This window comes from Apium graveolens, chromosome 4 (genome assembly GCF_009905375.1).
Source record: "Apium graveolens cultivar Ventura chromosome 4, ASM990537v1, whole genome shotgun sequence".
Lineage (NCBI taxonomy): Eukaryota > Viridiplantae > Streptophyta > Magnoliopsida > Apiales > Apiaceae > Apium > Apium graveolens.
Genome location: NC_133650.1, coordinates 298,472,232 through 298,484,396, shown reverse-complemented (window position 1 = coordinate 298,484,396; position 12,165 = coordinate 298,472,232). Strand labels below are relative to the sequence as shown.

The following is a 12,165-nucleotide window of genomic DNA, read 5'->3' as shown; positions in this document are numbered from 1 at the left end:
CATCCACAATTTGCTCATGCAAAGGAAGAAGAAAAAGCCAGATTGAAGCAGGAAATGAGGCAAGCTGCTCTAGATGCAAAGAAGTCTAAACAAAAGAAAGAACAGTTTGCTATCTTGGCCAAGCTACAGGCTGTGAATTCTTCTCAACAAATTCCCTCTCAACCATCTCAAGCTACTGAATCAGAGAAGAAGATTGAAGAACAGAAGAAATCCTCAAGAAAGAAAGAACTGGCTAAAAGAACAAAAAGAAAGTTGGATGTCGTTGACAAGGAATTGGAAGATCAATTTCTAAAGGAATCCACTCAAGCTGAAAGTCAAGCATCAAAGCCCTCTGTGGTGTTTGAAGACATAAGGGTGGTGGACCCCTACAGGAACATACATGGAGAGCCTATTGTGCCAAAGGATGAGCCAATAGAGTGGGATAAATTACCAATTCCTGACTTCAACTTGCCAATTCTTACTAAGCCAAGAAGGAAAAAATCAAGGGCAGTCAAGAAAGTGAAGCTGTCACCTCTCAAATCCAAGTCAGTAGTCAAAGCTCAACCCAAGGTCAACAGGGGAGACTACCTGTACTTGTGTGACATCAAAGAATTCTCAGATCTAAACCTTTATCTGGAGGAGCTGGATGAGGTAAGGGCAATTGATGCATACAGAAAGCTACCTGAAAGGTTGGTGTTCAAGTACAAAGGGGGAGGGAGATTTAGTGGCCTCTTCATAGGATACTTCAAGAAAGCCAAGTTGTGTTGATCAAAATCTATTCATCCTTCAAGAAAAACTTTGGATTCAATATAACTGCAAGAAGATTAGTATTGAAGAAGATTGAAAAACTAAGGAGTGTTAGAGCCAAAGATGCACCACCCAAAACTCTTATCATCCCATACACAGGGAGAAGAGTGCATCTAAGGCCCTACTGGCTGATGGAATTCATGGATGACAAGGGTGTGAGAAGATTCTTCGGATTAGAAGACCAATTGAGTATCTCTAGCAATGAGACTCTCTTGGAAATGCAAGAAATGTTAGATCTCTCAGAATCTGATGAATTAGAATTCCACAGACAGCTCCAGAATCAAATTGAAGAAAATAACAGAAAGCTTGGAAGAAGATCCAGACCTTCAAGGAACTAGAAAAATCTGCTCAGACTAGAGGAGCATCTTGAACTGACTGTGACCCAAACCTTGTACATTTTTGTTTAAATTGAAGCACTTTCAATTTTATCTACTTATCTTTAAAGATATATGTTTAGGATGTTTTGTCATCATCAAGTATCTCTTAATTTATGGCTACAATTCCAGTAGACATAAATTGGGGGAGATTGTTGTGAATATGTTGAGTACTCGATGATTTCCTAAACAAAACATCTAAGTAGATTTTACTTAGTGAAATAATGTAGCACTCGACGGATAAGAATTATAGTCCCGACGGATAACTCATTATAGTCTCGACGGATGATTAACTTATTATCCATCGAGTGAGTAGCTTATGTAATAAGTTTGTAGCACAGTGTTGTATGCACCTTTGTATAGAATCTGTAGTGGCATATAAGTCATGTTGACTTTAACTAGATATGCAGAATAGGTTGATTATCTGTACATAAGCAATGTCTTGTAATTCTGTATAAGTGAAATGAAGTCAAGTGCCAAAATAGCTACCAACGAATGATTAACAAAGCTTTGACGGATGACCAAAATAGCTATCAACGGATGTTTAACATAGCAGTCGACGGATGATCAATTAAGTCATCGACGGATGATATGAAAGTCGACAGATGATCAAGATTCAAACATCAGTTGAACAGTGAAAGCTGACACACAGCCGTTGAGTTGGATACAAGTACACTGTGGAAGCTCATTAACTGGGTAATAGAGGACAAAAAGCAGCAAAGATCAAGACTGTTAGATTTTATATTTGTTCAGTTCTTTTGACTTTGTAATCTTGGTATTATATAAACCAAGAGAGTAGCAAATAGAAAAATAACTGAGAGAGCTAAGAAATAACAACAGAGAAATCTTTGTAAGCACTATCTTTAGCATTTCATGTGTTCATAGCAGTTCTATTTGTGTAAGCAGCTGTGGGCATTTCTGCACACAGAGTCCTCTCGATATATTAAATATATCTCTGGTGGAATTGTTTAAATCCACCAGAAAGTTTTTAAAGACTCTTGTTTTTAATTACTTATGTTTTGATTCATTCAAGTTTACATTCCGTATTGTGCTAATCAAAACAAATATATCCATAATCGAGTTGAACATTTTTATTTTAAGAAAAAGGTTCAAGAATTCCATTCAACCCCCCTTCTGTAATTCTTGCTATATTGTTAAGGGACTAACAATTACATACTTAGGGTTATGCCCAGGTTATAAACTAGAAGTAAAATAAATTCCTCCTAGCCTGGGGGGTAGTGCATGTACTACTTACCTTAGAACTGGTTGAAGGATCATTTTTTCGAATAAATTCCTCACAGAGCATAGTAGTCGTGGGACTGGTGTAATTTTGACACTAGAGCGCATTATTAATAAAAAAACTTTGAAACTTTCCAGAGGGCTGTTTATTTATTGATTTGCTTGGCTTTATGACGCGTCCTGATCACAGGACGCTCCCTGAGTAGTAGTTCTATACAGATTTTAATAGAAGCAGTAATTGTTAAAGGGAACAACAAAATCCAAGGACGCGCCCAAGTTATCTTGGTTGATGCTCCTTCAGTTTTATATTTTTTTGATTTTGACATTTCATAACTAAAAAGGAAGACACGTCCATACTAAGGACGCTTCCAGTATGAGGGATTAAATATATATTTAAAATAAAGGGTAGACGCGTCAAAATATTAGGATGCGCCCCTCATGCTTTGTGCCTTATCTAAATACGCAAGTACAGCATGATATCATGCTCGTTAAGAATATATTATCCAGATGATTCAAGGACGCGCCCAATTAAAGTGGACGCGCCCATTAAGAACAATTACTTAACATATGACAGTAGAGGGAATAATAATAAGATTCCAATATTGACGCGTCTTCATCATAGGACGCGCCCATATCTATGACAAAACAAGATTAAGAAAGTAAAACGATATGCATAAAGTAATTAAAGAGAAATATTATAAAAAGTGCAAGCAAAAGGAGTTCAAAGATAATCATTATAAGTTGCAAGGCTTGAAGGGGCCCGCACCCTTAAAGTAGTTCAGATAAAATGGGGAAAATAGACATAAGACGCGTCCTAGGCAGGAGGCGCGTCCTGAGGCTTGTCTTGGTTGTCTGGAGGAGGAGGTTGAACTTTAAGTTGAGAAGGCGTTCGGGACGCGTCATCTTCCTCCAAGCCTAAAAAAACCCTCTTGCTTTTGATGGAATCCGCAGCTCTGATTCTGAAATCACTTACCCATTTCTGGGTGTCTTCATCAAACTTGGAGAAAGAATACTCTGGGTCATTTGCAATAAGCCCAGAGCACCATTCCTCGAAACCAGTTGCGAAACCATTCTGATAGACTAGCTTCTTCTCCTCTTTCCATCCATGCAGTCTGTCATCGTTCAGAGTGTCAAGCTCCAGCTGCATGGTGGAATTTAAAGTCATTACACTCTCCATCACTTTCTCCATAGAGGAGACATTACCTTCTAGTACAGCTTTCTCCCCCTCAAGACGTGTCATGTCCTCCTGCAGGCGCTTAATCTCGGCATCTTTCTCTTGGCCAAGCAAGTTGATGTAATTTTCCAATAATTTGATCTTTTCTTCAGCCTGGCTTTTAGCAGTGTCAGTAACAACAAGACGTGCCATGAGTCTAGCAGCCATGTTGGCACTTTGTCTGGCGTGCAAATGAAGCTCAGTTGCAGCCCTCACCATGGCTTGTTTTGTTTGTTCCTCGGTCCCGAACGTCCAGCCTCGAACTTCATCTTCAGTGAAGTAGCCAGCTGAGGACGTGCCCAGATGTCGGACAACAAAGGATTGTTCATCTGGCACTATTTTATGACGTTTTGAGGGCGCGTCCTCCTTTTCAGGAATGTCCAGCACCGTAGTGTCAATAATTTTTGATGGAGGGGAATGAGTCACAGCAGGAGTAGGGTTTTTAACCTTTGGATCAGGCTTCACAGGGGCCTATTTCTTGGCTCTCAGCTTCTTGGAAGCCCCAATGGCAAATCCCTTGGGAAGGGAAGTCATATCTGTGACATGAACAAAATGAAAAAGTATTAGTCATGGATAGCAGAACGCGTCCTAATAACAAGACGCGTCAAAAGCATAATATAAAGACATATAAAAGTATGAAGATATGCCAAGGAAAATGTATGCAAAGATATGAGGAACGCATATATATATGTCAAATGAAGCAAAGATGACGCGTCCTAAACCTACGACGCGTCCTACCTAAGAACACATTGACTATAACGTGGATTATGGAAAAAATATAACAGGCAAATAACATAAGTTCCAAATGTTAGAATAAGACGCGTCCCGGGACTAAGGCGCGTCCAAACCCAAAAACAAGGGTGTGGGAAACGTCTACGAATCATATGTACGGCAAAGACATATGACGTGTCCTCCAAATTTTTGGTGAATTGGTACTTTTGGAAATGAGAAGCTAAATTATAGCTTTGGGCGCGTCCAAAGATGCATGACGTATCCTCTCTCATATGTACTTACCTCGTTCTAAATCAAATTGCTTACTGGTATTAATCTCAATCACTTATGCGGCACTGAGGCCCCTAGCCTTTTCTGAGTCTGTAAGTGCAGGTTTTCCGTTGTGAAACTCGCGGAACTTGCAGACAGAACCAACCCGGGCAGACAACGCGCCTACTAGTTTGAGATTGTCTTCTGTGATCATATTCTTGATATTGAAATGCTCCTCAGTATATTTTAAGACTTTCTCTGCTCTTTTCTTCTTTTTTTCCTTTTAGTTCTTTTTGGGTTCTTTTGTCTAGAAAAAAAGAGAGGAAAAGTAAGTAATACAACGATATGTGGAAAAGAAAGAAGACGCGTCATAACTACAGGACGCCTCCAAAGAGTAAAACTTATTGGGCTCAAGGTTAAAACGGAAACGGGCTCGCTTTACATCAAATATGTAGAAAAAAGGCTCCTCGTTTGTGGCTGATTTTTCCCTCGTTGAAACCTTTATTATTCAACCACTTGTTGACTACAAGGAAATGATAACCTTGGATGGATTTTCCGATATTATAAAAGATGCTGAATTCCTTCATAGAGGGCGCGCCCAGACCAAGGTTGTGATACATCATATACAAAGCCCAAGCTATTTTGTAAGAGTTAGGGGATAGTTGCACAGGGGCTACATTGTACCATCTCAGGATCTTCTTGATAAACGGGTGTAAGGGCGCGCCCACGCCTAGAGATCAATTTTGGTGTGAGCACCATTCTGGGGATCCTTTGATTCCCAATGTTGAAAATGTGTGGTCTCATTGTACGAAGAGGGCGCGCCCTGATGCCCTCCATGTCGTAGTATTTCATGTGCCACTGGATCCCCAAGTCAGTTGCAGTGGAGTCAAGGGCTACACAAGCTAGCTTGTTTTTTTTTCCTTCGAGCATTTTTCTCTAATTCTGTTAGAGCACCAAGCTTTGTCCAATCACAATCCACTTCAACATCTGAAGGTTCCCAATATTCTAGGGGAGGATCGGATTTCTGAGGGGATACATGATATACATCAGGGTCGGGAACCCTCTCGCGTCCTGAGAAGCAGACGCGTCCTGTGAAGATGTGGGTACAATCTCATCATCAGACCAATCTTCGATGGCTGCCCTAGTGTTGAGGATTGAGGTTCTTTTTCATTTATTTCTAAGTCTTGCGCTAAGGGGAACATGATCCATCGATTCGGAGTCTGAGCTTTCCATGAACGAGGTTCTGCTTCAAGAAAAGAGTTTGTCCTGTGAAATTCAGGGAGTTCAGGTTTGAAAGAGATCGAATGCGGGGAGTAAATCCCAAGGCGTTTGTTGAGAACCTTAAATGGATGGAAAGGTGACGAAGAAGACACGTCCTCCAGCTGCAAAAGAAGGAAGAATAACTTGAGGACGCATCCATGTAAAAAAAAGAAAAAGAAAAAAGAGAAAAAAAGGGAAGATACTGGAAACGTATGAGGACGCGTCCTAGGAATCTATCGTAGGAGACGTGTTACGGTGACGCGTCCTAGTAAGGCAATGCCTCTATATGACCTTTGGTTGAAACAACTTAAAAACATGTCTTAAACGAAGAAATATGAGACGCGCCCTTTGAGGATGACGCGCCCTAAACTAGCAAAATACGTGGGAATTCTAATCGACTATGAGCAATTTGGGGAAAATATAATAAAACCCTAGAAACATATAATCAGAATCAAAGAAGCTAAATATGGTATATTTACATATACATACACATATACATACAAGAGAACGAAGAACGGTTCATAGAAGCATGAGGTATACGAACAGTTTTTTGCTCATTAAAGTCGATTTGCTCGGTGAAATTAAGAGATAATGGAAGATTTACATTCCTCGTAAGTCGGGGGTTGGATTAAGCTAGAGAAATCGAGTAATGGGTGGCTGAATCGTCGGAGCTTTGAACCTAAAGCTTAGAAGTGGCGACGATGGCGGTTTCTTGAGAGAGAAAAAATGAAAGTGACAATGATGTGATATGATTAGGGTATTTATAGAAAAGTAGGTGGATGACGTGTGCACCAGCTGTCACGCAATGGTCAGTTGTGAATGAAAACCTTGGGCGCGTCTAGGTGTTTAGACGCGTCCTGATGTTTTGCATTGGGGCGATCTAAATTTTGCTTATGGTTTTAAGTAAAATTCCAATTTTGTTTTCAACTGCAAATGAAATTTGGGGGGTAGTTGTTATACCCAAAATTTGGAATTGGATTGACTCGGTTCAAATGCGGATTAAGTACGGTCAAACCCGGTATTGCATTGTAGAAGGTGAGGACGCGTCCAGACACAGAGGACGCGCCCAATCTAGAGGAAATGTTTTATGGAGGATGGTATGATAATAAGAAAGTTTGGGAGCGCATGATTAGGGTAGAACGCGCCCAAGCGTTGTGGACGCGTCCACCATGGTGAAAGTATTTGGCGAATGTGGTCTTTTGACAATGGAAGCTGCAAGACGCGCTCGTCCTGCTTAGGACGCGTCCTGTCATTGTGGCTTGTTGTGAGAAGTGGTTGTTGAGGAAACAATACAGGTTTTATAGAAGTTAAGGCGTGCCCAATGTCTTAGGACGCGTCCTGTGTTTGGTCTATACACTCTCAATAGTGACCTCATGACAAAAGTATGCATGGAAAGGAGGAATGGATGGTTATCTTTACTAACGTACTTGTTGCAGGTACTCTTTGAAAAATTCCCTCCTTGAGACGGTCAAGGAGGGGGATGTCTGTGAAAAGCTTGAAGGCCTCCAGGGGTATGCCTGATGATTGAAGGCCTCCTCCTGTATTCAACAGGTGTCCTCGTCGGGGATGCGGGGTTAATATTGGTGTGTGCTTTGGGAACTCTGTTCTTGTATTCAACGGGTGTCCTCGTTAGAGAACTTTGGAGTCATCCTGCACTTTGCACCCAAGAGTTTGGGATCACCTGTCTTGTTATCTAATGGGTTATCCTCATTCGGGGGACAGGGATGCGTCCGGCACTTAGGGTGAACCGTGGTTATACCTGCGTCTGTAAATCAAGGGAGATAGTTGTACCGGAGTGTTATCCTTGGGCAGGGAGATGCCCTATCCGTGAAGTCCTACGATTACGGACGAGCCTTGGGCCTTTACGGTTGTACCTCATAGTTGGACATTCCTAAAACTAGCGGAAGACGGACTCTGGATGGGCTCTTACCGGGCCTAGGAATAAGAAGTCTAAGCCCATTAGATTTCTTGTTCCACAAGAACTACGTCAGGCTTGATCCCTAAATAAAGGGTACGTAGGCACATTGAGAGGGGTAGGAAGTTGAGAGCTGATAAGGGAGCCAACACTTATTCTGATCAATCTCAGCCTGAAACAACCACAAACCACCACACACCGCTTTATTTTCCGGCGAAAAACCACCGTCATAGATCTTAATTCCGGCGAGAAAGCTCAAACTTTGTTGTTACCTCCGTCAACATTCGATAAATGAATAATTTTGGCTAATTAATAATTTTTTGATATCGACTCCGACAAATGAGACATGCTTAACGAATAAATTTTTAAATATTTATAGGCCCAATGTAAATTATAATTGAACAATCACTCTATATTTATATAAAAAATTTCATAAACATTATGAGTCGTATATTTTCGAGAAAAACTAATAAAATTAATTTTTAAATCACTGCGCAAAATGTATCAAGTACTCAATTTTGTGCAATGCATCAGCCATTTAAAATCGAGCAATCAATATATGGCAAAAATGTACTAATTGAACGTTACATAAAAATATGATCGTGGTAAATTTACAGTGTTTTTAAACATAAAATGTATAAAATATTAAAAAAATAAATAATAAATAATTTTTTTAAATGAATATATATTTTTTATCTCGAGATTATTCATTCACGTAGATTCTGCTCTACTCACACTCCTCGTTGCTTTTTGTCAAACAGTACTTGCTTGATCTGATTGTAAACACAGAGGTTATTGCTTGATCTGATTGTAAATAGTATTTACAATGTGGTTGAGCGGTTAAATATAGTTGGTCTGTAAATGACAACTCCCCTCTTCCCCTACTCAGTAATATTATAATATATATAGTATTTCTCTACGATTTATATCAAAGTTCGATAGTCAGATACTCCATCTGTCTTTTTCATTTTTTGACACTTTCATTTTTTAAATATCTCATTCATTTTTTTACATTTCAAAACTTATCAAAAATAGTCAATAAATTCCCTTATTTCCCCACTTTTTCTTCATTTTCACACTACTTTTACCCCACTATCTCTCTTTTATATATTAAAAATCAATAGGTTCCGCCACTTCAACCACTTTTCAATCTCTTTTTCACTACTTTATACATATTTTTTAATCAACATGTCAAATCCTTTTGATAACAAATCAAAAGGACGGAGGGAGTACTTGATATCCACTGGTACATTTCTGTTCAAGGTTAATTAGAACGAAGGTAAGCACAACAACTTGCTAAATATTAAATACCAATGGAGACTTCAAAGAAGCTAATATTTAATACCCAGGGGAGACTGCAAGTCTGCAACAAGTGATTACAATGCTAAACCACTTAAATTGACAGGCCGCTCATGAGAGCAATACCGCATGTACTAGATAGCACACATTACCATACTATCTTACAATATCAACCATGGAAAAACCAGATCAAACATATTCAATATTACAGGTAGTGGGCAGCAGCCACACAGCAATTATGTTTTTGCTTTATTTTTATCTTGAGGATAATCTCACCGAGAAAGAAACTCACTGAAACTCCCATCACATGTACCTTGAATTCATAAAATACTACTGATATTTTCTTTAATGCCATTTCTTAATTCTGCACAAGGCATTCTGGCTTCCCTGGCACGATAGCATGGTTCACAGTGTTTTCATGAGATCGACCCTCAATGTCCTGGTCTTCATCAGTGATAACCACACTTTCATCAACAGCACAAGTGATTGCCTCGAAGATAATTTCTTTTACTTCCTGGAATCTCTCTTCCGAGAGAGAGACCTCAGCAAGAAGCCTCCATGCATTTTCCTCAGATGCCCCCTCATAGTCCTCCTTCCTTTTCAATACCATGTGTCCGCTAATTTCCCAAACTGCAGGATTCACTTGGGTGTCCAGAAGTTCAGAACTCACTTCCCCAAGAGCTTGTTTCTCTGCATAACACTGTTTATTCATTTTGACAAAGATTCAGATGTCAGCACAGCTGGCTCTAACCAAACAATCATTGGAAGTACATTAAAAAGTGATTTAAGGGACAAAAAAGACATGAATTAGTATGAACTGATTCTTCTACCTGTGGAAGGAGGAAGATGCGCCTTCCAGAGTCGGAGATTAGGACATTGTAAGGTATGTTATTGATCTGAAGGCAGATACAAGCGTCTCCAACTGCAGCTGACAAATTCTCCAGACTCGAACCCTCAAACACAAGACCTCTGACAGGATAATTTAACAGCTGGGAGATTTCAATCCCGCCGGTTAAAGTAGTGATTTTTCTGGTGCTCGTCTTCTCTATGGGAAAGGGGACAGCCAGATAATATGCCTGTTCCAACAAAACCAGACTCTGCACTTTAGCATCAACTAAGAACAAACTTATTAAGTAAATGACATCATAATTAATCAGTCAAAAAAGTATGAGTGTCGGACCTGGAAGTGAAGGTGATTAATGGTAGCAAATGCCCCCAGGCTATTGTATCCCAAACGGAAGTATGGACTGCCTGCTTCTGCTGCCATGTAAAGCGCAAGCAAGAGACTTTCATGGTCAATCCTTTGTGGTAAGCACTCAAGAACACGAGGGATCAGAAGTACATGCCCGTACTCGATAGGACTGACCTGTATGTAGAGTCAAAAACAAAGTTGAGTATACAAATTTCAATCAGATGCACAACTTATCAAGTTAAAGCAATAAAAACATACATTAATGGCAACAACACTAGGGGAGTTGGCAGCATCAATTGGAGCATTTGGAAAGAACTGAATTTCACCATCCTCACTAGCTTCAAACTGGAAGATCACCTCTTCCTGCCCAACTTTAGTAAAGTTGAATTTTGATCCATCAAAAGGCTGCAGCACCTTGTCAACTCTAAACTCAGTCGGCCTCTTCTTGAGGTGGCGGCCCTCGTTCAGCTGAGCAATAAAACCATGGTTTCCAGGAATCACCTATACGCAACAAAATAGGAACAAATGAATCGGGTCCTCAAAGGTTCATAGCACTCACTTTGTTTACAAAACAATCTCCTTCAAATTAATACAACTACGAGATAAAGAGAAGCATATAATTCATCATTACATAAATTCGGTAAAGGCAAAAAAAGGACCTTAGTTTGGCAGGCAGTGACATCATAGCGAAAAAGTCCCTTCTGCATCCGATCCTCCCACTGGCAATCAAGAATTTAAAAAACTTTAGCCTAATGACAGTGGGTTAAATTTAAAAAATAATCAAAAATTCAAAAAATGGTGTACCTCTCCCAGCACGAGGGATTCGAGGAAAGCAACAGGAGGCTCCTGCTGCTTAATTTCATCAGCAGCCAATTCATTTCCATCAACGACTTTGGTCTCCTTCTTAAAAGCATACAAAGGTAACTTTGACCCTAATTTTCGATATCGTAGTCAGCATTACAATAATTTTAAATTCAATTACATTACTGACAAAAGAATTAAAGGAGGAGCAAATGAATATTGTATACCTGGAAGGCAACACTTGTTAAGACAATTGCGGCCACAACCACCGGCGGTTTGGCGGGAAGCCTCTTCCCCATCTTCCTTTTGGTAATTCGAAACAACGGTAGGAACCCTCTTAATCCTCAACATCTTTTTTTTCCTTGTTGAATTAACAATATCGAAAATACGACAACGAAAGGGCAGATCTAAAGAAAGATATATGTGGTTTCGTAGAATACGATAAATCGAAGAATTAAAAGACTAAAAAAGACTAAGAGAAAGAAAAGAAAGGGGAAGTAGAACCACCGCCGGCGAGAAAGAGGAGGTCGGAGGGACTGCCGCCTTCAGAAGGCAAAGCACCACGACCACCGTGCGGCAAAGGGTTAGTTTCAATAGTAGTTACGACGGAAACACCCTTGTGTCGCACGGAATGGACATGTACAAGTCCCCCGGATATCCTGTGCTTAGCCGTGATGTCTACAACTTGATCTCCCTGGGCTTTTTACCCCCTTTCTGAATTATTATTTTCTAAGAGACAATTCGTCGAACACTTGGCCTGCGGGTAAGGAAGGGAAGGAGACAGAGAGATATTATAATTGAATTGAGTAATATCGAGAGAGAGAGCTGAGGGTGTGTTATATTTTTTTGTGGTGGGAGAAGAATGGGGATTGTGGGGTTATATATATAATAAAGAGGACTCTGACTCTGAAGAGGCCAGGCCAAGGCTGGTACATGTGGTGGAGTTTGAGCGCTGATTGGTTGAGTGGTTGATATACTATATCTACGTTCTAACCTACGTGTGTACGTACTTTTACTTGACCCCAAATCCCCCCCTTTCGTGGTCCAATCCCTTCCCCTCCCTTCATTTCCCCAACATTACTAAAATATTATTATTTTCTATAGA

The 12,165-nt window shown here is 40.1% G+C and overlaps 1 protein-coding gene across 1 annotated transcript; it reads right to left on the bottom strand.

Moving 5' to 3' along the window:
* Positions 1-9,084: 9,084 nt before the first annotated feature.
* On the bottom strand, positions 9,085-11,924 carry LOC141721328 (GDP-L-galactose phosphorylase 1). The gene is made up of 7 exons (XM_074524225.1): positions 11,288-11,924; positions 11,064-11,191; positions 10,919-10,978; positions 10,518-10,760; positions 10,248-10,433; positions 9,898-10,143; positions 9,085-9,767 (listed from the first exon to the last, which is right to left on the bottom strand). Exons 1-7 carry the CDS (start codon positions 11,409-11,411, stop codon positions 9,426-9,428), a joined length of 1,329 nt encoding a protein of 442 aa, XP_074380326.1. The 5' UTR covers positions 11,412-11,924; the 3' UTR covers positions 9,085-9,425.
* Between the last annotated feature and the right edge of the window lie 241 nt (positions 11,925-12,165).